The sequence below is a fragment of the Indicator indicator genome, chromosome 21 (assembly GCF_027791375.1).
Source record: "Indicator indicator isolate 239-I01 chromosome 21, UM_Iind_1.1, whole genome shotgun sequence".
NCBI classification, from domain to species: domain Eukaryota; kingdom Metazoa; phylum Chordata; class Aves; order Piciformes; family Indicatoridae; genus Indicator; species Indicator indicator.
In genome coordinates this window covers 2,895,114-2,916,693 of record NC_072030.1, presented here as the reverse complement: position 1 = coordinate 2,916,693, position 21,580 = coordinate 2,895,114, and the positions used below count along the sequence as shown (strand labels likewise).

General features: G+C 46.2%; 1 protein-coding gene across 1 annotated transcript in view; it reads right to left on the bottom strand.

The window, feature by feature from the left end:
• Positions 1 to 750: 750 nt before the first annotated feature.
• Positions 751 to 21,580, bottom strand: part of MUC5AC (mucin 5AC, oligomeric mucus/gel-forming) — a 56,071-nt gene continuing 35,241 nt past the window's right edge. The window contains exons 36-55 of the mRNA XM_054390736.1: positions 19,533 to 21,372; positions 19,020 to 19,412; positions 17,487 to 18,872; positions 16,980 to 17,345; positions 16,473 to 16,838; positions 15,966 to 16,358; positions 15,459 to 15,824; positions 14,952 to 15,317; positions 12,838 to 13,012; positions 12,351 to 12,601; positions 11,205 to 11,388; positions 10,627 to 10,825; positions 9,448 to 9,626; positions 9,179 to 9,248; positions 8,402 to 8,433; positions 5,216 to 5,250; positions 3,400 to 3,528; positions 2,732 to 2,789; positions 2,009 to 2,114; positions 751 to 970 (exon numbers count right to left, since the gene is read on the bottom strand). Of these exons, the coding sequence (XP_054246711.1) occupies positions 751 to 970; positions 2,009 to 2,114; positions 2,732 to 2,789; positions 3,400 to 3,528; positions 5,216 to 5,250; positions 8,402 to 8,433; positions 9,179 to 9,248; positions 9,448 to 9,626; positions 10,627 to 10,825; positions 11,205 to 11,388; positions 12,351 to 12,601; positions 12,838 to 13,012; positions 14,952 to 15,317; positions 15,459 to 15,824; positions 15,966 to 16,358; positions 16,473 to 16,838; positions 16,980 to 17,345; positions 17,487 to 18,872; positions 19,020 to 19,412; positions 19,533 to 21,372 (7,114 nt within the window). The remainder of the gene's footprint in view (positions 971 to 2,008; positions 2,115 to 2,731; positions 2,790 to 3,399; positions 3,529 to 5,215; positions 5,251 to 8,401; positions 8,434 to 9,178; positions 9,249 to 9,447; positions 9,627 to 10,626; positions 10,826 to 11,204; positions 11,389 to 12,350; positions 12,602 to 12,837; positions 13,013 to 14,951; positions 15,318 to 15,458; positions 15,825 to 15,965; positions 16,359 to 16,472; positions 16,839 to 16,979; positions 17,346 to 17,486; positions 18,873 to 19,019; positions 19,413 to 19,532; positions 21,373 to 21,580) is intronic.

Sequence of the window (21,580 nt, the reverse complement as noted above, 5' to 3'; positions counted from 1 at the left end):
GAACAAAAAAAATAAAACAATATTCCAAAATAAAATAGGAGGAAATAACCACACCCAGATACCATAACTAAGACTAAGAAATGGGATGACATTCATTCTGAAAGAAATGACCCAACAAATCAATTTTCCAAAATAAATAGCAATGGTTCAACTTCGAAAAGCTTCTTAGGAAAGAATTTACATATATTATTATTACTATTATTACTATTATTATTATTATGTTTACAAAAATCCTTCATATGCCCCATTGGCAAAAAAAAATATATATATACTTCTTCTGTAAACAGTTAACCACAAAAAAAAAAAATATCCATGTTTTCATACAGTTACTATGTTGTTGGTGTTATGTAAACAAAGAGTAGTGCACAGCAGCTTCTCGTGATAAGATTTATTCCATTTTGTTTTCTTGTGAGAAAAAGGAAACAAGCTCATCAAAAAATTGTTTCAGGTGTAGAAGTTTACAGTTTTAGAAGGTATGGCTTTCTGTAGCCTAAGATTTCCTTATTGCAAAGAGAAAAAGAAGCAGAAAAGTACAGCAGATTGATAATGAGAACTTGAAATGATGTAGACAGAGACATTGAGTTTGTATGCAGAAGATATCATCTGGTCACCAAAAATTTGAGCTGCTTTTGACACTTTTTTTTTCTTTTTCAAAGTTTTGTTGTGTTTTTTGTTTGTTTGTTTGTTTTTCTTTTTAATTTAAAGTTTTCTGTTCAATCCTCCCTTGGCGACTTCTCTCAAGTGCTGCTTTCAGCCTTTCACTTGCTCCTGAGAGATCTGCTTTGTTTGCTGTTGGGTGGTGCCTTGGAGAATGCAGTCAGCAGTCACACAGCTGCATTTCTCCACGTAGGTGTATGAGTAATCAAGGAAGGTTCCATCACTGCATGTCAGAGTCACCTTTCTTTGTCTGGTCTTGATTTCCTGACAACACGAGCATTTATGGTCCATCGTGTTTGCCTCCAGAGAATACCTGGTTGCAAAAGCAACAGAAGAGAGGGGTTCAGAAGTGACATCAAAAAGAGCACTGCCCCCAACCACATTACTAAATACAACCAGAAGTCACATGCTTGCACGTGGGACTATTGCTCAATATTATCAATTCTTAGACTATTGTGATGCGTTAGAAGTAAGCTGCTCCTCATTGTAAAAATGGATGGGTCTAGCTCTTCATTAAGTCACAGAAAAAGTAAATTAATTAGTCCAGATGACATATTAAGCCAGGTCAAAATGAAATAAGAAGGAGGGAAAAAAAAAAAAAAGAGAAAAAAACCCACAAACCCTTCACTTTTACATGGGCAAAAATCAAAATTTGGGGCTCTTCACCATGACCCTGAACAGGCTATTAAAACATTGTGAGTCCTTGAGGTAATTAAGCAAGCACATCAGTGTGGTTGTTAAAGACTCTGGCTAGCACAATGGAAGCAGCTGATGGCTGGGTGGGTGTTGGACATGCTACAAATCATTTGCAATTTGCTTTGTGTAACAACTGTAAAGTGCAGAAGACATGAGAGCACAGTTGGGGCACTGCAGTATAAGAAAGACATTGAGGTGCTGGAGTGGGTACAGAGAACTGCAACAAAGCTGGTGAGAAGTTTGGAGAGCAGGACTTAGAAGGAGAGGTTGAGGGAGCTGGGATTGTTTAGCTTGAAGAGGAGGCTGACAGAAGACCCTATTGCTCTTATTGCTACCTGAAACGAGATTGTAGTGAGGCCGGTGCTGGCCTCTTCTCTCAAATGACTAAGAACAGGACAAGAGAGTATGGTCTCAAGCTGTGCCAAGGGAGGTTTAGAATTGGATATTAGGAAGAATTTCTTAACTGCAAGAGTGGTCAGGCATTGGAAAAGGGAGGTGATGGAGTCACCATCCCTGAAGGTGTTCCAAGAATGAATAGATATTGCGCTTTAGGACATGGTCTAGTGGTCATGGAAGTATTGGGTAGAAGGCTGAACTTGATGGTCTTGGAGGTCTTTCCCAACCTTAATGGTTCTACGGTTGTTATGCCACTTACCGTGCATAAGCATCACAGCTGCCTTCGCAGTATGTGATCTCAACAGGTGCAGGAGACACACAGCCACGGTGTCTGATGACATCAGTACTATTGCGCTTCATACAGCCTGAGGGTGTCACAGACAAGGCAAAAGGGGTTAAAATATGTGTGCATAGAAATTGCGCTCTCTGCATGATAGACTGTAGTGGAAAACTGAGATGGATGGAGCTTAAATGGGAAATTAGGTCACAGTGCATTTCCCTTTACATTGCTAAGGGCAAATGATGATTTTTGCTGCTTGTGTTCATCAAGAATGAAGATATGCCTTTTGCTTATGCAATCTCAGTGCAGGGTGCAGAAATAAAGAGCAGCCCTGTGGTAACTGTTCAACGCTCATCCCACTCCCAGCACTGCCTTCACTTTATTCCTTAAAGAGAATGTATCTAAGGGAGTTGTGGAATAGTCATAGTCCTCTCCCTCCCATAAAAGGGCTAACATTTAACAGTAGAAGATGGGAAAGTTCACCATATCCATGTTTTCCAAGGCCTTGAATTGCCTGCTATGAATGTTCTGTGTCTTTCTTTTTCCCACCTGCTTCCTTTCCCACCCCAGTGTGAGGTGGTGATCCCAAAGCTGGTCTGTTCACCTCTTCTATCTATGCATCTGCCATGTCAGATGGACTAATGTACCTAGTAAGGCAACATATTATCATCACATGCTCTTCACAAAGTTATCATTACTTACTCCTGAGATTTGGTCTGCACACTTGACAGCAGCCATCATCAGACACCTTGATGTCATCCTTGAGTGGAGAAAACAGAAAAAGATAACTCAGGTTTCATGTCTGCACATGAAAGCAGAGACTTCCCCTGCTGCTTAAATTTCTCTGGCACCAGAAAGTTTGCTCTATTGACATGGAATCTAATTTTATGCAGGGCTAAATGTTAAGGGCACATAACTACTTCAGAGAAGTCCCCTGAGATGTGTGGGGATGGTTCTAATCTACCCTGAGCTGTATTAAGTTGAGTTGTGAACTGATGAAGCTTATTCTCCTTCATCTTTTCTCTCAGTAAGTCAATTCTAAAAAAGAATTTATAATCATAAATAATTTAGGGATAAAAATCCAGTATTTTCCTTGCTCCTGGGTCATCTGACATGTTTAGGAATCCAAAAGGTTATGCTGTACCCTTTCCTCTAATGCCCAGTCCTCAATGAGGATTGAGATATCACCAATTTGCATTCTGATTTGCTTTTCTGAAATGAAAATTGATGTGGACCAGAGAGGATAAAATGAGAGCTACTTCCTATATGATGCTTCTGCTAGGTGTTTTTCCTTGGATGTCATAATCCTTCTAGCAGTGGTGTTAGCCACTGCAGCATTTTTGGAGGAGAGCTGGTTCAAGAGTACTTACTGCATCACACTCATCAGGGTTAAAGGGAGGACAGGTCTTCTGTAAGACAACTTTAATGTACTGGTCTTCATATTTTTCACATGTGTAACTTGTACAGTTGTTACCAGGTGCGTTCCAGAATTCTCCAACCTGAAAGCAGTTAAAATTAAAGTGAACAAAAATCCTCTTACATAAAAAAAAAGAAACAAAAAAAAAAAAAATCAAAAGCAAGCCCAGTTTCTGTTCATTGCTGCCTACTGCAGTTTGGTTATTCCAAACCATTTCTGTGAATTTCAGCTGATTGTCATAATGCTGTGTGTTGTCTTCATCAACCCAGTGAAGAGGCTGTATTTCTATTTGGACATGCTTTCTGTGTCAACAGGATAAGATGTGGACTTTTTTGGAAAGATTAATTTGTGTTTTGATGGTTTTGCCATAAGAATTTATGGTATGTCCATTTGGATACATGGCAGGATTCCTATTGGCTCTGCTGACTCGTCGTCTCCTAACGCCCTCAGCTAACTTGAGATCAGCTGTTTGGAGCAGGAAACTGTTTCCACAGATAAAATTATCCTTCAAGGAAAATGGGTGCTGTATTTTCAGAGCTGAAGGCAAATACAAGCCCAGTGCTTTCACTTAGGTATTTTCCTAGCTTGGTTTCTGAAAGTTATGGTTCAGTATCACAGTTGCTTCCAGAAGTCTTTGTTAGAACTGGAGTTTCATGGATGAAGGTACTGTTCAAGCTGTGTCAAACAGTCCATTCCCTGCCTGAATAAGGAGAGGAAAGAGTGCAAAGATGAGCAGAGTCCACCCAAAATGAAGCAAAGCAGGGATAGTTACCTGGAGCACACGTGTGATGTTGCCTCCCAGGGTCAAGATACAGGCTGCTGCCTTGCACGTGCCACAGCACTGTCCAGGTTCCTTTGTATACTTATAGCCCTGTTGTCAAAGAAACAGAGAAGAAATGGCTTTGAGACCAGGACCTTATGGAGCACAGGACCACTGATCTAATGGTAGACATTTGAGCTGAGTGGGGTAGGAAGGACTGACAGCAAAATAACTCTCACCTCTGGGCAGTACGTGTCACAGACAACAGGCTCACACTTGACAGTAGGACGGTGAGGGTTGGAGTAAGAGGATTCAGAGCAGACACATTCTTCACAGGGGCCTGATGGAACAACAGCTCCAGGCTAGGGGAAGTCAGGAAACACCTTGTTATTCATCAGTAAAAGCAAGTTACTCTGTGTGTGTACATCACAGACAATGTGAAGCTGAACTCTGTGTGGGGTAAACTGTCCTTAAATACAATTTTGGTTGGTTTATCTACAACAGGGTTTCTGTTGTTGATAGTATCCATTTTGGAATTAAACTCTGCCTTGTGCAGAAAGGAGAGCTGAAAATGCTTTTGCTTGTAGGGAGGGTGTTGATCTGCTGACCTTGATTGAAAGATCAGTAATCACAGAATCAGGGAATCACAGAACACTAGGGGTTGGACCTTGAAAGATCGTCTAGTCCAACCTCCCTGCCAGGGCAGGATCACCTAGGGTAGGTCACACAGGAACACATCCAGGGGGGTTTTGAATGTCTCCAGAGAAGGAGACTCCACAACCTCTCTGGGCAGCCCATTCCAGTGTTTTGTCACCCTACCAGTGAAAAACCTTTTCCTAATGTTCAGCTTGCAGCCATTGCCCCTTGTCCTATCATTTGGCATCTCTGAGAAGACCCTGTTTTATCTCAGGCTTTCTGCAGAATATGGTCCATGATAGGATTCTCAAAAGAACTTCATTGTGAGCTTACTGAAGGTGTATTTTAATAGCAAGTTACTCGGTGTACTTACCGCGTAGTAGGTTTCATTGAGTACACAGCCATGTCCTGTGAAGAAGGAAGAAAGGTGGTGTCAGAGGTGTAAGCTTTAAGGAGCATGTGACATAACCTCATGGCTTCATATGATAAGAGAGCTAAAACTTGCATCTTTCCCTTTTGAAGGTATTGTGCTCATACACTTAGGAAGATGCAGCTGTGACTAACATCTGATTAAGAAGGTGCTCAGTACTTACTGCACTCAAAGGCAGGACAGCATTTCCCAGGCTGCATTATGGTGACTACTTCCTGTCCATCTAAGCACTGTGGGGTGGGCTCAGGGCAGAGGCTGGTGTTGCAATCTGTTTAATGTGAGAGAATACAGCAAACATTGAGCTCAGGATTTTGAAATGAAAATAATCTTGGTTTTCATGAATGTTACACTTTGAAGGGGGAGCTTTAGCCTAGTTCCTGACTGCAAGGACTGATTGGATGTTAGGAAGAAGTTTTACACCATGAGGGTGGTGAGACACTGGAACAGGTTGCCCAGGGAGGTGGTAGAAGCCTCATTCCTGGAGATTTTTAAGGCCAGGCTGGATGTGGCTGTGAGCAACCTGATCTAGCGTGAGGTATCCCTGCCCATGGCAGGGGGGTTGGAACTGGATGAGCCTTGGGGTCCCTTCCAACCCAACAATTCGATGAGTCTATGATTCTATAATTATTACCACTAGATACAAAAGAGAAATAATGATAAGGTCTACATAATTCAGTGGCTTGCTAATGGGGGATATAGAGCAGAGGCATAAATCTTGCTCTCTTTTCTTCTTCTGTTGCTTCTGATTGCAACTTCTTTCTCTCTCTCCTGTGGCCTTGCTGGGGTATCTCTGTTTTGACTACTGTGTGAGGTAGCAGGAAGGAGGGAGGGAGTTGGGGAGGAAGTGAAATGGCCCCCTGGATCAATCCAGGGGGGTTTCTGTGTTGTTTATATATATATATATATATATATATATATATTGTACATATATTGTATATTTTGTACATAGTCATTGCATTTCAGATTTCTAGATTTTAATTTGCTTGTAAACAGAGCTTCATTTGCTTCCATCTGAAGCTGAGCTGGTCTGGCAATTTATTTTGGGGGTAGTTTTCACCAAATTAGATGGGGGTGGGGGGTGGGTAATTTCAACCTACCACAATGAATTACACAGGATGTAGCTCTCACTTTATCCTCTCTGAGCCTGGGCCCAAAAAGCAAATCAAATAGCTTTCCCATGGGGAAAATATGGTGAGTTTTACACAAATTGGTTTAGTGACTAACACAGGATATTTGCACAACTATTTTTCAAGTGAATTGGCTTTTCCATAAGCTTTGCAGAACCAAAGCATCATCTGAGAAGAACAGAGTGGTGATGGCTGGCAAGAGAGACTTCAGTAGAGAAATTCGTGCTGTAATGGGAAATCTGACCACTCTCAGAGGTTCAGGAAATTTCTTGAGTGATTTTTTAGTGCTCAAGACTTTTAAAAATTAAGATAATATTAATATATATATAGTCTTGGTATACTGGTCTTTGAAACAGAAAATTGCTTTGAATAATTTTAAGTTAGTTTTCCAGATGGTATCAGCATTAAAGGTTTTAGGTGTTAAATTACATTTGTCTATATCAAATAGTTTCATTTCTAAATCTGCTGTTTTCTGGCATTTAATAATGCTCTGCAAAAAGGCCATAAGAAGTGGGACATAAGGAATATGAAATCAATGCAAATTATTTTGAAAAATGAGCTATTATTTCTATAGTTTCCACAAATGAGTGTAGTCTTTTCCCCATGAGAAAGAACTGAGACAGTACTTACAACACTCAGTCCTGGTGCAGCATGGATCTTCCGGTATCTGTACTTGAACAGGCATGTAGCCTGGTTCATCACAAAACACTTGCTCTGTTGGATGACATTTGTGTTTCCTACAGTGGACTTTAAGGGTGTATTTGTCACAGACACATTCCTGGCAATCTGCTGTCCATTTTTCTCCTGGCTATATTTTAAAAAGAAAAGAAAAGAAGAAAAATAAGGAATTAAAAACATTTTATATAGAGAGAGGTATATATTAATTCAAGAAAAAGTCATTCTGTGTGTTTCTGGTTTACTTATTCAGACCAGATTATGTGTCTGATTATGTCAACTTTTTTTCATATTTCTAGTATTTTTAGATTTTATAAGAAACCCTCAAACTGATTGGATTTCAGGAACAGGTTCTTTACCATAAGGGTAGTGGAACACTGCAAAAAGTTGCCCAGGGAGGTGGTTGAAGCCCCTTCCCTGGAGATATTCAGGGTTAGGCTTAAGAGGGCTCTGGGCAACCTGATCTAGTGGAGGATGTCCCTGCTGACTGCAGAGAGGGTTGCACTGGAAGACCTTTGGAGATCCCTTCCAACCCAGACCACTCTGTGATTCTGTGAAGCTACTTAGGGGAAGATGCTGGAGGTTACTAAAGGTTCTGAGGGTGTTCAAACACCTATCACTATTTATTAGTAGTGTTGGTATGGGGGGTATAAGAGATCTAAAGGAGAATTGATTGAGCTTTGTGTGTATTTTTGAATAAGACACTATGGTATAAAATACTCATTTCCATATTAGCTTCCAAGGAGAAATATCTACGGTTTGTTGGTAGATGAGGAACTATGAATGCAGACTATCAGTATTACCAGCAACAGGTAAACTTTGTTATCCATCTGTCACTCCATCCCCCATAATTTTTGCAGGGCCAAATTTCACAGAATCATTCAGGTTGGAATCATCAAGTCCAACTATTAACCCTGCTCTAGGAAGTTCACCCCTAAACCGTACCCCCAAGCATCTAAATTTGTGGAAATAGAAGTAGCACATATGCTGAAGTTCCACTACTACTGCTACCTATCTCTTTATTTTCCCTCTTCTTCCTTTTTTTTTCCCCTTTCTCTTTTATTTCAGTATGTTGGGTGATGGTTAATGAAAGAACATCCCATCACTTTCTGTTACGTTTCTAAGGGAGGAATGAGGGTTTCTGCTCTGGCAGTCATCATTATTTTAAGATTAAAAAGAAGCAAATATTAAAAAAACCCCAAATAACAACAATAACAGCAAAAAAACCTCCACAAACCAACCCCACAAAATCTCCCTCAGCCTAAGCAAAGCTTTGTCTTGCTTGGCTTGTCTGTGCTAAATAAACGACATTAATTGTGATACTCACTGATCTGGATTCTCCATTTGATCCTCTGCAGACTGGAAAGAAAAAACACACAAATGGAGATTTACCCCACTGAAAACTGAGATTGAGAAGTAGATTTGTGCAGTTTCAAATACAAATATTGTGAAGGTAAAAATATCAAGAAAATGGATCTGCAGACTAGTTCTTCTGAAATGTAGAATTCTGCTGTCTTGGTAGGTCTCACGTAAGGAAGGCAGATAGAGAAAGGGTAATACTGATTATTGTTCAATTAGGAGGCTAAAGAGATTGGTTTGGCCCAAGATCTGGCCATGCAGAAGATGTCAGGAGAACACAAGCCTCCTGCCTATCAATCCTGATCTTTATTTCCCCTAAAGTAGCTAAAGATTACTTACAGCATTCAGAGACACAGGTGAGGTTGTTTATACTCATGAGTGTCTTTCCTTCAGGACAGAAACATCCTTCAGTCACTCCATAGCCAGGAAGCTCAACAAGGCTAGAGTGGGAGGAAAATATGTGTTTGAGTACAACAAGTATGCAGTGAAGCAGGAGAGAGTGGCTCATGTCAGCTTGCCATGTCAGATAGAAGGAAGACAAAGTGAGTTACATTTTCTGAAGTGCAACAGGAAGTGCATTTTCATAGAGCTGATTGGTATTTATAGGTCTTAAATAAACTAGCCAAATTCTCAAGACATTTCATTATTAAGTAACTCCAGTTTCTAAAGAAAGGAGCTATGTGACAGTAGACAGAAAAATATAAGCAGTTGTTTTGGAGTGGGTGGTTTCTTTGCCTTTCCATACCTCTGGTCACAGGTAGCAGGATTAATGGACCCACATGGCCTGTAAACCATGTGTGCTGGGCAGTTGTATGCTGATGGAGAAAGAAGAAAAAAGATTAGAAACTGACAGTAGGTGCATTTTTGCAGCAGAAGTGACTACAACTTTGTCATCTTTATCTCCAGCTTCTGAGTAAGAATGTTGCTCTAACAAAATCCTTACCACTCAATTACTGAATTAATCACTAATTGCTACCATCTGTCGCAGACAGCATTGAGTCCTGTGATACTTACGGCAGATATTGTTGGTTTTATCTCTCCAGTCAATGCAGACACCTCTAGCAGCACACTCTGTAGCATATATCTCCAAGCTGGAACATTGCATGGATTCTTCATCTATGCGACATCCGTCAAAAACACAGCCCTTGAAAAATGGTTCTGGTGGTATCACTCCGTGGCATGCTGCAAAAATCCTGCAGACAGAGAAGAAGACAAATTCCTTTGATGTCAACCAGTCATTAGAGAAAATCTCTTCCTGTCAGGCTGTGCTTCCCAGTTACAGGCACACTACTCCCTGACAGGAAGGAATGTATTGAGAGATAAAACCCTAAGAATGGCCAAAAAATCTGGGAGATAGATGCAGGAAAGGAGTGGCTAAGGAATTTGAAGCTCCATTTTTTATTTTGCTAAAGAGGCTAATGGTGACAGTCTTTCTGCTTCTGGACACGACTTTTCATCAATCTGACAGCACAAATTTCATTGAAAAGGCAGACTGAGGAAAAGTGATGGTAAAAGTAGCCAAGAGAGAGAAAAATTACACAAAAAAGTAGCTCATAACTTATTAGACACTATGGCAAGCACATGCAAGAGGGCCTTTAAAAGTGACCCAGCTGAAAGAAAAGCTTTTGTCAGTGCTCACGCAAGGATAGGAACTACTGCAGGAAACAAGGCTTTGTGCTTTTGATGCTCCCTGTACATCAAATGTACAAAGAAAGAAGGATGCTTTTTGGTGGAGATGTTTCTATCTGCTCTGTTAACCTGGCTGGTTCTTTATGATAGTGAAGACACACTTCAAATTCAATCTTAACACTGTAACTGAGGCTGACTGAGCATACCCTGGAATGGAGGGAGAAAGGTCATAGAAGGGCTTAGGTTGGAAGAGACCTCAGAAATCATCTGCTCCAATCTCTAGGACAACATAAATCTGTGTGCTTTCAACCCAGGGAGTATGGATTTTAATGCTTGCTCTATCCCTGATTTTCTGATTTCATTTCTTATTGCTCAGTTATCTTTGGCTAACAAGTCATTAAAGAAGAGTAATTTCTTTTGCAAAGGCCTTTTACTATATATATCTTGTCCTTAAGCTGCCATTTTCAGCTATTATTACATGCTAGGGCTTTAGTTCTTACTCTTCTTGTAAGATACTGAGACAGTTTTGTCTAGAAAGAGTGTATTAATTCCGTTATTCCTTACTCGCTCCAGATAAGCTTGCAGAGAGGAGGTGTTTCACATTGAGGCTTTGGTGGAGGTGTGGTTATAACTGGTGGTACTGGTACTCCATGACACGTCTTGTTGTCATCAACAATCCAGTGATGAGCCATTTGAGGACAGGAAGAAATGATCTTACCGTTCGGCAAGCGGCATTCATCTGATTCATCATTTGTACACGTTCCTGGAAGAGACAAGGTGTGGAAGTCTTGTAAGCCCTTCCAGAGGTGCACACTACATGATCGTGCTCATGAAATGCAGAAGGTGCTTTCCTTCAGAGGCAGCTGTGTGAACTTTAATTTAGCTTAAGGGAAAACCAAGCAAACTCCAAACTCCAGCCCCAAACTCCAAAAAACCCCACAAAGAAACAAACAAACAAAAAAAACACCCTGAAATATTGAGCTTTTGCTGCTACAGAAGTTGAAGAGCAGAACTCTTTTCATTTCCATTTGGGTTCTGTTTACATATTTCTGTCAGTTAGGAGACTGCATAGCCAGAGTGGGTGAGAATGACCACAACAAGATGGGGAAGGAGTCCCTTCTCCATTGGTGCATCAGTCTTACCACACTGTCCTTCAGTGTTGTTGCCAAATTTGCTGAAGGGGAGTTTCACAGAGAAAATCAGGCCGCTGAAGGTGATGGTTGCACCAATCTCTTTGATTTCCACAATCATGTTGATGCCAAGCATGGAGAAAGCAATGCCATCCTTTTTGAAGCCTGGCTTGACTACCTTGTTGTTGAAGTACATCTGTACACAGGATTAAAAAAAAAAAGATAAAGCCAACTTCAGAATAAGCACTGCTACTGCCTGATTGTTTTCAGTAATGTCACCTATTTTCTGCAGCTATAAGTTGCTTCTCAGGAAGGAGCTGGAGGAGGAATTACATCATGGTTATATTTGTTGCTTGAAATTCCCTGTGCAGGGGAAGTCATCCCTAATTATTCAGTTGATGAGGACCAAGGAGCCATCTTCACCATGAGAGAAGAATTGCGTTCATGGTTTTCACTTGTGATTCTTCATAACGTGTTTGTGTAAGGGACTGGCACCATGAAAGGTGAGTCAGGCACCAGTGTGAGCGTCCTGTCTTCTCTAACAGCTCCCTCAGCTCATTTCCCAGTGTTATTTCTATATACACACATGTGCACATTATATATTCACATCTGCTGAGCTGTTCCTGATATTTTGTTCTTAGAAACTGGTGGGAAGGAGGGAGCAGCACAGCTGTGAGATGGCAAGGGGGGACATCACCTCAGCCCTTCTCTGTGTAACTGAAGATTTAGGTAGTTTTCCACAATGTTCCCATTTGTATTTATTTCTTCTTTCAATTATTTTTTTTAAGTAAAAATGGAGTCAGTGACTTAAATGAATTAAAAATTAAGTAAAGGGTTATCAAGCATTGCAACAGGCTGTCCAGGGAGGTGCTGGAGTCACCACGCCTGCAGGTGTTTATAAGCTGTGTAGAAATGGCACTTTGGGACATGGTTTAAATGGTGGACTTGGCAGAGTAGTATTAGCGGTTGGACTTGCTCTTGAAGGTCTTTTCCAGCCTAAATGACTCTATAATTATAATATTTTATTTTTTCCTACTGGTACCCTCTACCCTCACCACCTCCAATGATATTCTAACTGACTGTACTTCGAATGTGAATCAGTGAGGTCTAGGGACCCTATTTCTTTTATTTTTTCAATATAAATAATGTCTATTTTACCACGTTGGTCATCTTGCCATTCACAAGTTCACGTGTCAGCACCACTTTGGCTGATTTGTAGAAAATAATAATGGATTTGGGGCAGGAAAGTCCATCCTTTGAGTCACAGTAGTAATTGTCGATGTAGACGCGGAAGTTGTCGTATTTAGGCACAATCTGTTTCACCAGGACGTAAGTGCAGTTTTCAAGGAAAGTATAGTAGGTTCCGTCAAAAGTAATGTAATGAGGATCACCCCATCCACTACACACACCTGGCAGAGAGGAAATAATTACATTAGCATTAATTAGTCTGGTGGGGGGGGGGGGGGGGGGAAGAAAATGTAGAAAGAAAATGAAGGTAGAAGAAAGAATTTAGGCACTGAACAACAACCATTTACAGAGCAAGTCTGTGAAAACATAAGGCTAGTGTGATCTGAACAAAGTTTTGCTTTCTTCAGAAAAGGTTATTCCATGAAAGAAAGTTATTCCTTCATCTACTGGTGCTTACATTGGCACTCATAGTGGTAACAACAGCCGTTTTCATCAGGTACCAGAATGGCTGGGTACTTGTTGGCACAGGTAATTTCCTTCACAGGTGGGCAGTGTGTTGGAATTATTTCCACATTGTTGTTTCCCTTACAAAGGAGTTCTGTACAGTTGGATAATTTGTAGTGTTGTCCAGGCTGCAAAAGGAACAAAACTTGCTGGCACACAAGATTGCAAGGTACACCCTCCATTAATGTCTTCTGTTTAGTGAAGTAATAAAATGATCAAGAGAACTTCCTCTATTATTGCAGTAAGAAGGTTGGTTATTTATGCAATGCAGTGCATCAGGAGGTGACACAGTGCATCAGGAAGCGACTAGCATTGAATGAGTTAGAAAACATTATTATAGCTTGCTTTGTCGGTATGAAAAGAAATTCAGAACATACATATGAATTTTATGTTATGTCTATTACTGTCCTGGTTTGACATGGGTGCCTTTAAAAACCATAAAGTTACAGACCTCCAGGAGGTCCAGAGAGTCCAGTCCAGTGAGTGGACACAGGAAATTATGTTGTTTCATTCCTAGAATCCCTGCATCCCTATAAAATTGGCTGCAGTTAGTTTTTGACTCTTTTTTTCCCTCCTTTTGGCTCTCTTGGGGGAGTCCTTATCTGGTAATGTCGGGGAGGAGTTCTGTTTATGACCTGCAGAGGCACATGTCCTGTGCAATTTTGGCCCGTTTGGACCTAATGGAAGAGAGGCAACGTTAGGAGGTAGGGTGGTGTGTGTGTGGGAGAAAAGAAGTGCTGGGGCATTTGGTTTAATCTTATTGGTGGGAGTTTTTCATGCATCCTGTATTTTTTTGGAATATGTATTAGGTGTTAAGGATTCATGTATTGTGTATTTTTCTGTATATTTTTAAATACTAATTCTGTATATTTTTAAATACAATCACTATTCAAACAAAGACAATTACCCATAAGGAGCAAGTCATTTTCTGCCAAACTGCACATACAAGGTTTAAAGAGTGGAAACTCTTCATTTCTAGTACCAACCTACCAATGATGCCATTTAAACAACCATTAGATAACACAGAAATTATATACCTGTAGTGGAGGATAAGTAGCAGAAACACAACCGTGGAAAACACTTGGAGAGGTAGTAGCGGGAGTAACTGTTGTTGTTTCAGTAGAAGTAGTGGTAACAGGAGTAGTAGCATTGCAGTCCCTAATATGCCGTTCGATTGTGCAGGTTGGACTACAGATGGCATAAAATCGACACCCATCACTATCCATTCTGTTGTAAATCAAATCACCTGGAGGTAAAAATGGACAGTAAGATACAAGGAGGAAAGACTGGAGAACAGGACCAAAAATTCAAAAAGGTGATGGAAATACCGCAAGTAAAACATGGACATTTACAACTGAGGAACAGGAAAAATAAACACAAACCATTCAATACAAGAAATGGAAATGGATAAAAAGAGGTAAACTAACCAGGTGAAAAGATAGAATCTCCAACTTTACAGAAACATGGTGTTGACTGAGAGGTGGTAGTAAAGGTGCTGGGGACAGTGGTGCTGTAGGGTGTGGTGGCTGGGCAATTGGGGTTGGGGCTGCAGCAGAGGACACGGATCTGGTAGTTGAGGCACATTTTAACTTTCCCAGTCTGCTCTTTGTTCTTACACACCAGCCCAAACTGAACGTCGCACTGCACAACCTGTCCAAGATTTTCAATAGGAATATTTTGGAAGTTCTCCGCTTGACACTCAATTTCCTGTGGATGTTGACAGATTTTCTTGCCAGCAGCCTGGATGTGCTGGTAGGTTTCAAAGTCTCCCTGGTTGGGTCCTGGTGAGGGGAAGTCGACGTCCAACCATTCGGTCCAGCTGCATATGTTGGGCTGACAGGGCGTAGAGAACTGGGTGGTGGTGGAGGTTGAGCTGGGGATGTAAGGGGTTGGTGGTGGCGTGGGGCTTGTGGTGGTGGTGTAGGTCTGCGATGTGGTTTCCGAGGAAGTGGACTGCGTGGAGGTGGTTGTGGAGGTTGGTGTTCTGCGTGTGGTGGTAGTGGTGGGGCTGGTGGTGCTGTAGGGCAGTGGTGCTGGGCAGTTGGGGTTGGGGCTGCAGCAGAGGACGCGGATCTTGTAGTTGAGGCACATTTTAAATTTGCCAGTCTGGTCCTGGTTCTTGCACACCAGTCCAAAGTTGACATCGCACTGCACGACCTGTCCGACCTGTGTGATGGGCAGCTCAGGGTAGTCCTCAGCACGGCACTCGATCTCCTGTGGATGTTGACAGATTTTCTTGCCAGCAGCCCGGATGTGCTGGTAGGTTTCAAAGTCTCCCTGGTTGGGTCCCGGTGAGGGGAAGTCGACGTCCAACCATTCGGTCCAGCTGCATATGTTGGGCTGACAGGGAGTAGAGACCTGGGTGGTGGTGGAGGTTGAGCTGGGGATGTAAGGGGTTGGTGGTGGCGTGGGGCTTGTGGTGGTGGTGTAGGTCTGCGATGTGGTTTCCGAGGAAGTGGATTGCGTGGAGGTGGTTGTGGAGGTTGGTGTTCTGCGTGTGGTGGTAGTGGTGGGGCTGGTGGTGCTGTAGGGCAGTGGTGCTGGGCAGTTGGGGTTGGGGCTGCAGCAGAGGACGCGGATCTTGTAGTTGAGGCACATTTTAAATTTGCCAGTCTGGTCCTGGTTCTTGCACACCAGTCCAAAGTTGACATCGCACTGCACGACCTGTCCGACCTGTGTGATGGGCAGCTCAGGGTAGTCCTCAGCACGGCACTCGATCTCCTGTGGATGTTGACAGATTTTCTTGCCAGCAGCCCGGATGTGCTGGTAGGTTTCAAAGTCTCCCTGGTTGGGTCCTGGTGAGGGGAAGTCGACGTCCAACCATTCGGTCCAGCTGCATATGTTGGGCTGACAGGGAGTAGAGACCGGAATGGTGGTGGAGGTCGTGCTAGGGCTGTAGGGGCTAAATGGTGGCGTGGGGATAATGGTGGTGGTGTAGGTCTGCGATGTGGTTTCCGAGGAAGTGGATTGCGTGGAGGTGGTTGTGGAGGTTGGTGTTCTGCGTGTGGTGGTAGTGGTGGGGCTGGTGGTGCTGTAGGGCAGTGGTGCTGGGCAGTTGGGGTTGGGGCTGCAGCAGAGGACGCGGATCTTGTAGTTGAGGCACATTTTAAATTTGCCAGTCTGGTCCTGGTTCTTGCACACCAGTCCAAAGTTGACATCGCACTGCACGACCTGTCCGACCTGTGTGATGGGCAGCTCAGGGTAGTCCTCAGCACGGCACTCGATCTCCTGTGGATGTTGACAGATTTTCTTGCCAGCAGCCCGGATGTGCTGGTAGGTTTCAAAGTCTCCCTGGTTGGGTCCTGGTGAGGGGAAGTCGACGTCCAACCATTCGGTCCAGCTGCATATGTTGGGCTGACAGGGAGTAGAGACCTGGGTGGTGGTGGAGGTTGAGCTGGGGATGTAAGGGGTTGGTGGTGGCGTGGGGCTTGTGGTGGTGGTGTAGGTCTGCGATGTGGTTTCCGAGGAAGTGGACTGCGTGGAGGTGGTTGTGGAGGTTGGTGTTCTGCGTGTGGTGGTAGTGGTGGGGCTGGTGGTGCTGTAGGGCAGTGGTGCTGGGCAGTTGGGGTTGGGGCTGCAGCAGAGGACGCGGATCTTGTAGTTGAGGCACATTTTAAATTTGCCAGTCTGGTCCTGGTTCTTGCACACCAGTCCAAAGTTGACATCGCACTGCACGACCTGTCCGACCTGTGTGATGGGCAGCTCAGGGTAGTCCTCAGCACGGCACTCGATCTCCTGTGGATGTTGACAGATTTTCTTGCCAGCAGCCCGGATGTGCTGGTAGGTTTCAAAGTCTCCCTGGTTGGGTCCCGGTGAGGGGAAGTCGACGTCCAACCATTCGGTCCAGCTGCATATGTTGGGCTGACAGGGAGTAGAGACCTGGGTGGTGGTGGAGGTTGAGCTGGGGATGTAAGGGGTTGGTGGTGGCGTGGGGCTTGTGGTGGTGGTGTAGGTCTGCGATGTGGTTTCCGAGGAAGTGGATTGCGTGGAGGTGGTTGTGGAGGTTGGTGTTCTGCGTGTGGTGGTAGTGGTGGGGCTGGTGGTGCTGTAGGGCAGTGGTGCTGGGCAGTTGGGGTTGGGGCTGCAGCAGAGGACGCGGATCTTGTAGTTGAGGCACATTTTAAATTTGCCAGTCTGGTCCTGGTTCTTGCACACCAGTCCAAAGTTGACATCGCACTGCACGACCTGTCCGACCTGTGTGATGGGCAGCTCAGGGTAGTCCTCAGCACGGCACTCGATCTCCTGTGGATGTTGACAGATTTTCTTGCCAGCAGCCCGGATGTGCTGGTAGGTTTCAAAGTCTCCCTGGTTGGGTCCTGGTGAGGGGAAGTCGACGTCCAACCATTCGGTCCAGCTGCATATGTTGGGCTGACAGGGAGTAGAGACCGGAATGGTGGTGGAGGTCGTGCTAGGGCTGTAGGGGCTAAATGGTGGCGTGGGGATAATGGTGGTGGTGTAGGTCTGCGATGTGGTTTCCGAGGAAGTGGATTGCGTGGAGGTGGTTGTGGAGGTTGGTGTTCTGCGTGTGGTGGTAGTGGTGGGGCTGGTGGTGCTGTAGGGCAGTGGTGCTGGGCAGTTGGGGTTGGGGCTGCAGCAGAGGACGCGGATCTTGTAGTTGAGGCACATTTTAAATTTGCCAGTCTGGTCCTGGTTCTTGCACACCAGTCCAAAGTTGACATCGCACTGCACGACCTGTCCGACCTGTGTGATGGGCAGCTCAGGGTAGTCCTCAGCACGGCACTCGATCTCCTGTGGATGTTGACAGATTTTCTTGCCAGCAGCCCGGATGTGCTGGTAGGTTTCAAAGTCTCCCTGGTTGGGTCCCGGTGAGGGGAAGTCGACGTCCAACCATTCGGTCCAGCTGCATATGTTGGGCTGACAGGGAGTAGAGACCTGGGTGGTGGTGGAGGTTGAGCTGGGGATGTAAGGGGTTGGTGGTGGCGTGGGGCTTGTGGTGGTGGTGTAGGTCTGCGATGTGGTTTCCGAGGAAGTGGACTGCGTGGAGGTGGTTGTGGAGGTTGGTGTTCTGCGTGTGGTGGTAGTGGTGGGGCTGGTGGTGCTGTAGGGCAGTGGTGCTGGGCAGTTGGGGTTGGGGCTGCAGCAGAGGACGCGGATCTTGTAGTTGAGGCACATTTTAAATTTGCCAGTCTGGTCCTGGTTCTTGCACACCAGTCCAAAGTTGACATCGCACTGCACGACCTGTCCGACCTGTGTGATGGGCAGCTCAGGGTAGTCCTCAGCACGGCACTCGATCTCCTGTGGATGTTGACAGATTTTCTTGCCAGCAGCCCGGATGTGCTGGTAGGTTTCAAAGTCTCCCTGGTTGGGTCCCGGTGAGGGGAAGTCGACGTCCAACCATTCGGTCCAGCTGCATATGTTGGGCTGACAGGGAGTAGAGACCTGGGTGGTGGTGGAGGTTGAGCTGGGGACGTAAGGGGTTGGTGGTGGCGTGGGGCTTGTGGTGGTGGTGTAGGTCTGCGATGTGGTTTCCGAGGAAGTGGACTGCGTGGAGGTGGTTGTGGAGGTGGAGGTTGGTGTTCTGCGTGTGGTGGTAGTGGTGGGGCTGGTGGTGCTGTAGGGCAGTGGTGCTGGGCAGTTGGGGTTGGGGCTGCAGCAGAGGACGCGGATCTTGTAGTTGAGGCACATTTTAAATTTGCCAGTCTGGTCCTGGTTCTTGCACACCAGTCCAAAGTTGACATCGCACTGCACGACCTGTCCGACCTGTGTGATGGGCAGCTCAGGGTAGTCCTCAGCACGGCACTCGATCTCCTGTGGATGTTGACAGATTTTCTTGCCAGCAGCCCGGATGTGCTGGTAGGTTTCAAAGTCTCCCTGGTTGGGTCCCGGTGAGGGGAAGTCGACGTCCAACCATTCGGTCCAGCTGCATATGTTGGGCTGACAGGGAGTAGAGACCTGGGTGGTGGTGGAGGTTGAGCTGGGGATGTAAGGGGTTGGTGGTGGCGTGGGGCTTGTGGTGGTGGTGTAGGTCTGCGATGTGGTTTCCGAGGAAGTGGATTGCGTGGAGGTGGTTATGGAGGTGGAGGTTGGTGTTCTGCGTGTGGTGGTAGTGGTGGGGCTGGTGGTGCTGTAGGGCAGTGGTGCTGGGCAGTTGGGGTTGGGGCTGCAGCAGAGGACGCGGATCTTGTAGTTGAGGCACATTTTAAATTTGCCAGTCTGGTCCTGGTTCTTGCACACCAGTCCAAAGTTGACATCGCACTGCACGACCTGTCCGACCTGTGTGATGGGCAGCTCAGGGTAGTCCTCAGCACGGCACTCGATCTCCTGTGGATGTTGACAGATTTGCTTGCCAGCAGCCCGGATGTGCTGGTAGGTTTCAAAGTCTCCCTGGTTGGGTCCCGGTGAGGGGAAGTCGACGTCCAACCATTCGGTCCAGCTGCATATGTTGGGCTGACAGGGAGTAGAGACCTGGGTGGTGGTGGAGGTTGAGCTGGGGATGTAAGGGGTTGGTGGTGGCGTGGGGCTTGTGGTGGTGGTGTAGGTCTGCGATGTGGTTTCCGAGGAAGTGGACTGCGTGGAGGTGGTTATGGAGGTGGAGGTTGGTGTTCTGCGTGTGGTGGTAGTGGTGGGGCTGGTGGTGCTGTAGGGCAGTGGTGCTGGGCAGTTGGGGTTGGGGCTGCAGCAGAGGACGCGGATCTTGTAGTTGAGGCACATTTTAAATTTGCCAGTCTGGTCCTGGTTCTTGCACACCAGTCCAAAGTTGACATCGCACTGCACGACCTGTCCGACCTGTGTGATGGGCAGCTCAGGGTAGTCCTCAGCACGGCACTCGATCTCCTGTGGATGTTGACAGATTTTCTTGCCAGCAGCCCGGATGTGCTGGTAGGTTTCAAAGTCTCCCTGGTTGGGTCCCGGTGAGGGGAAGTCGACGTCCAACCATTCGGTCCAGCTGCATATGTTGGGCTGACAGGGAGTAGAGACCTGGGTGGTGGTGGAGGTTGAGCTGGGGACGTAAGGGGTTGGTGGTGGCGTGGGGCTTGTGGTGGTGGTGTAGGTCTGCGATGTGGTTTCCGAGGAAGTGGATTGCGTGGAGGTGGTTGTGGAGGTGGAGGTTGGTGTTCTGCGTGTGGTGGTAGTGGTGGGGCTGGTGGTGCTGTAGGGCAGTGGTGCTGGGCAGTTGGGGTTGGGGCTGCAGCAGAGGACGCGGATCTTGTAGTTGAGGCACATTTTAAATTTGCCAGTCTGGTCCTGGTTCTTGCACACCAGTCCAAAGTTGACATCGCACTGCACGACCTGTCCGACCTGTGTGATGGGCAGCTCAGGGTAGTCCTCAGCACGGCACTCGATCTCCTGTGGATGTTGACAGATTTTCTTGCCAGCAGCCCGGATGTGCTGGTAGGTTTCAAAGTCTCCCTGGTTGGGTCCCGGTGAGGGGAAGTCGACGTCCAACCATTCGGTCCAGATGCATATGTTGGGCTGACAGGGAGTAGAGACCTGGGTGGTGGTGGAGGTTGAGCTGGGGACGTAAGGGGTTGGTGGTGGCGTGGGGCTTGTGGTGGTGGTGTAGGTCTGCGATGTGGTTTCCGAGGAAGTGGATTGCGTGGAGGTGGTTGTGGAGGTGGAGGTTGGTGTTCTGCGTGTGGTGGTAGTGGTGGGGCTGGTGGTGCTGTAGGGCAGTGGTGCTGGGCAGTTGGGGTTGGGGCTGCAGCAGAGGACGCGGATCTTGTAGTTGAGGCACATTTTAAATTTGCCAGTCTGGTCCTGGTTCTTGCACACCAGTCCAAAGTTGACATCGCACTGCACGACCTGTCCGACCTGTGTGATGGGCAGCTCAGGGTAGTCCTCAGCACGGCACTCGATCTCCTGTGGATGTTGACAGATTTTCTTGCCAGCAGCCCGGATGTGCTGGTAGGTTTCAAAGTCTCCCTGGTTGGGTCCCGGTGAGGGGAAGTCGACGTCCAACCATTCGGTCCAGCTGCATATGTTGGGCTGACAGGGCGTAGAGACCTGGGTGGTGGTGGAGGTTGAGCTGGGGACGTAAGGGGTTGGTGGTGGCGTGGGGCTTGTGGTGGTGGTGTAGGTCTGCGATGTGGTTTCCGAGGAAGTGGATTGCGTGGAGGTGGTTATGGAGGTGGAGGTTGGTGTTCTGCGTGTGGTGGTAGTGGTGGGGCTGGTGGTGCTGTAGGGCAGTGGTGCTGGGCAGTTGGGGTTGGGGCTGCAGCAGAGGACGCGGATCTTGTAGTTGAGGCACATTTTAAATTTGCCAGTCTGGTCCTGGTTCTTGCACACCAGTCCAAAGTTGACATCGCACTGCACGACCTGTCCGACCTGTGTGATGGGCAGCTCAGGGTAGTCCTCAGCACGGCACTCGATCTCCTGTGGATGTTGACAGATTTTCTTGCCAGCAGCCCGGATGTGCTGGTAGGTTTCAAAGTCTCCCTGGTTGGGTCCCGGTGAGGGGAAGTCGACGTCCAACCATTCGGTCCAGCTGCATATGTTGGGCTGACAGGGCGTAGAGACCTGGGTGGTGGTGGAGGTTGAGCTGGGGATGTAAGGGGTTGGTGGTGGCGTGGGGCTTGTGGTGGTGGTGTAGGTCTGCGATGTGGTTTCCGAGGAAGTGGACTGCGTGGAGGTGGTTATGGAGGTGGAGGTTGGTGTTCTGCGTGTGGTGGTAGTGGTGGGGCTGGTGGTGCTGTAGGGCAGTGGTGCTGGGCAGTTGGGGTTGGGGCTGCAGCAGA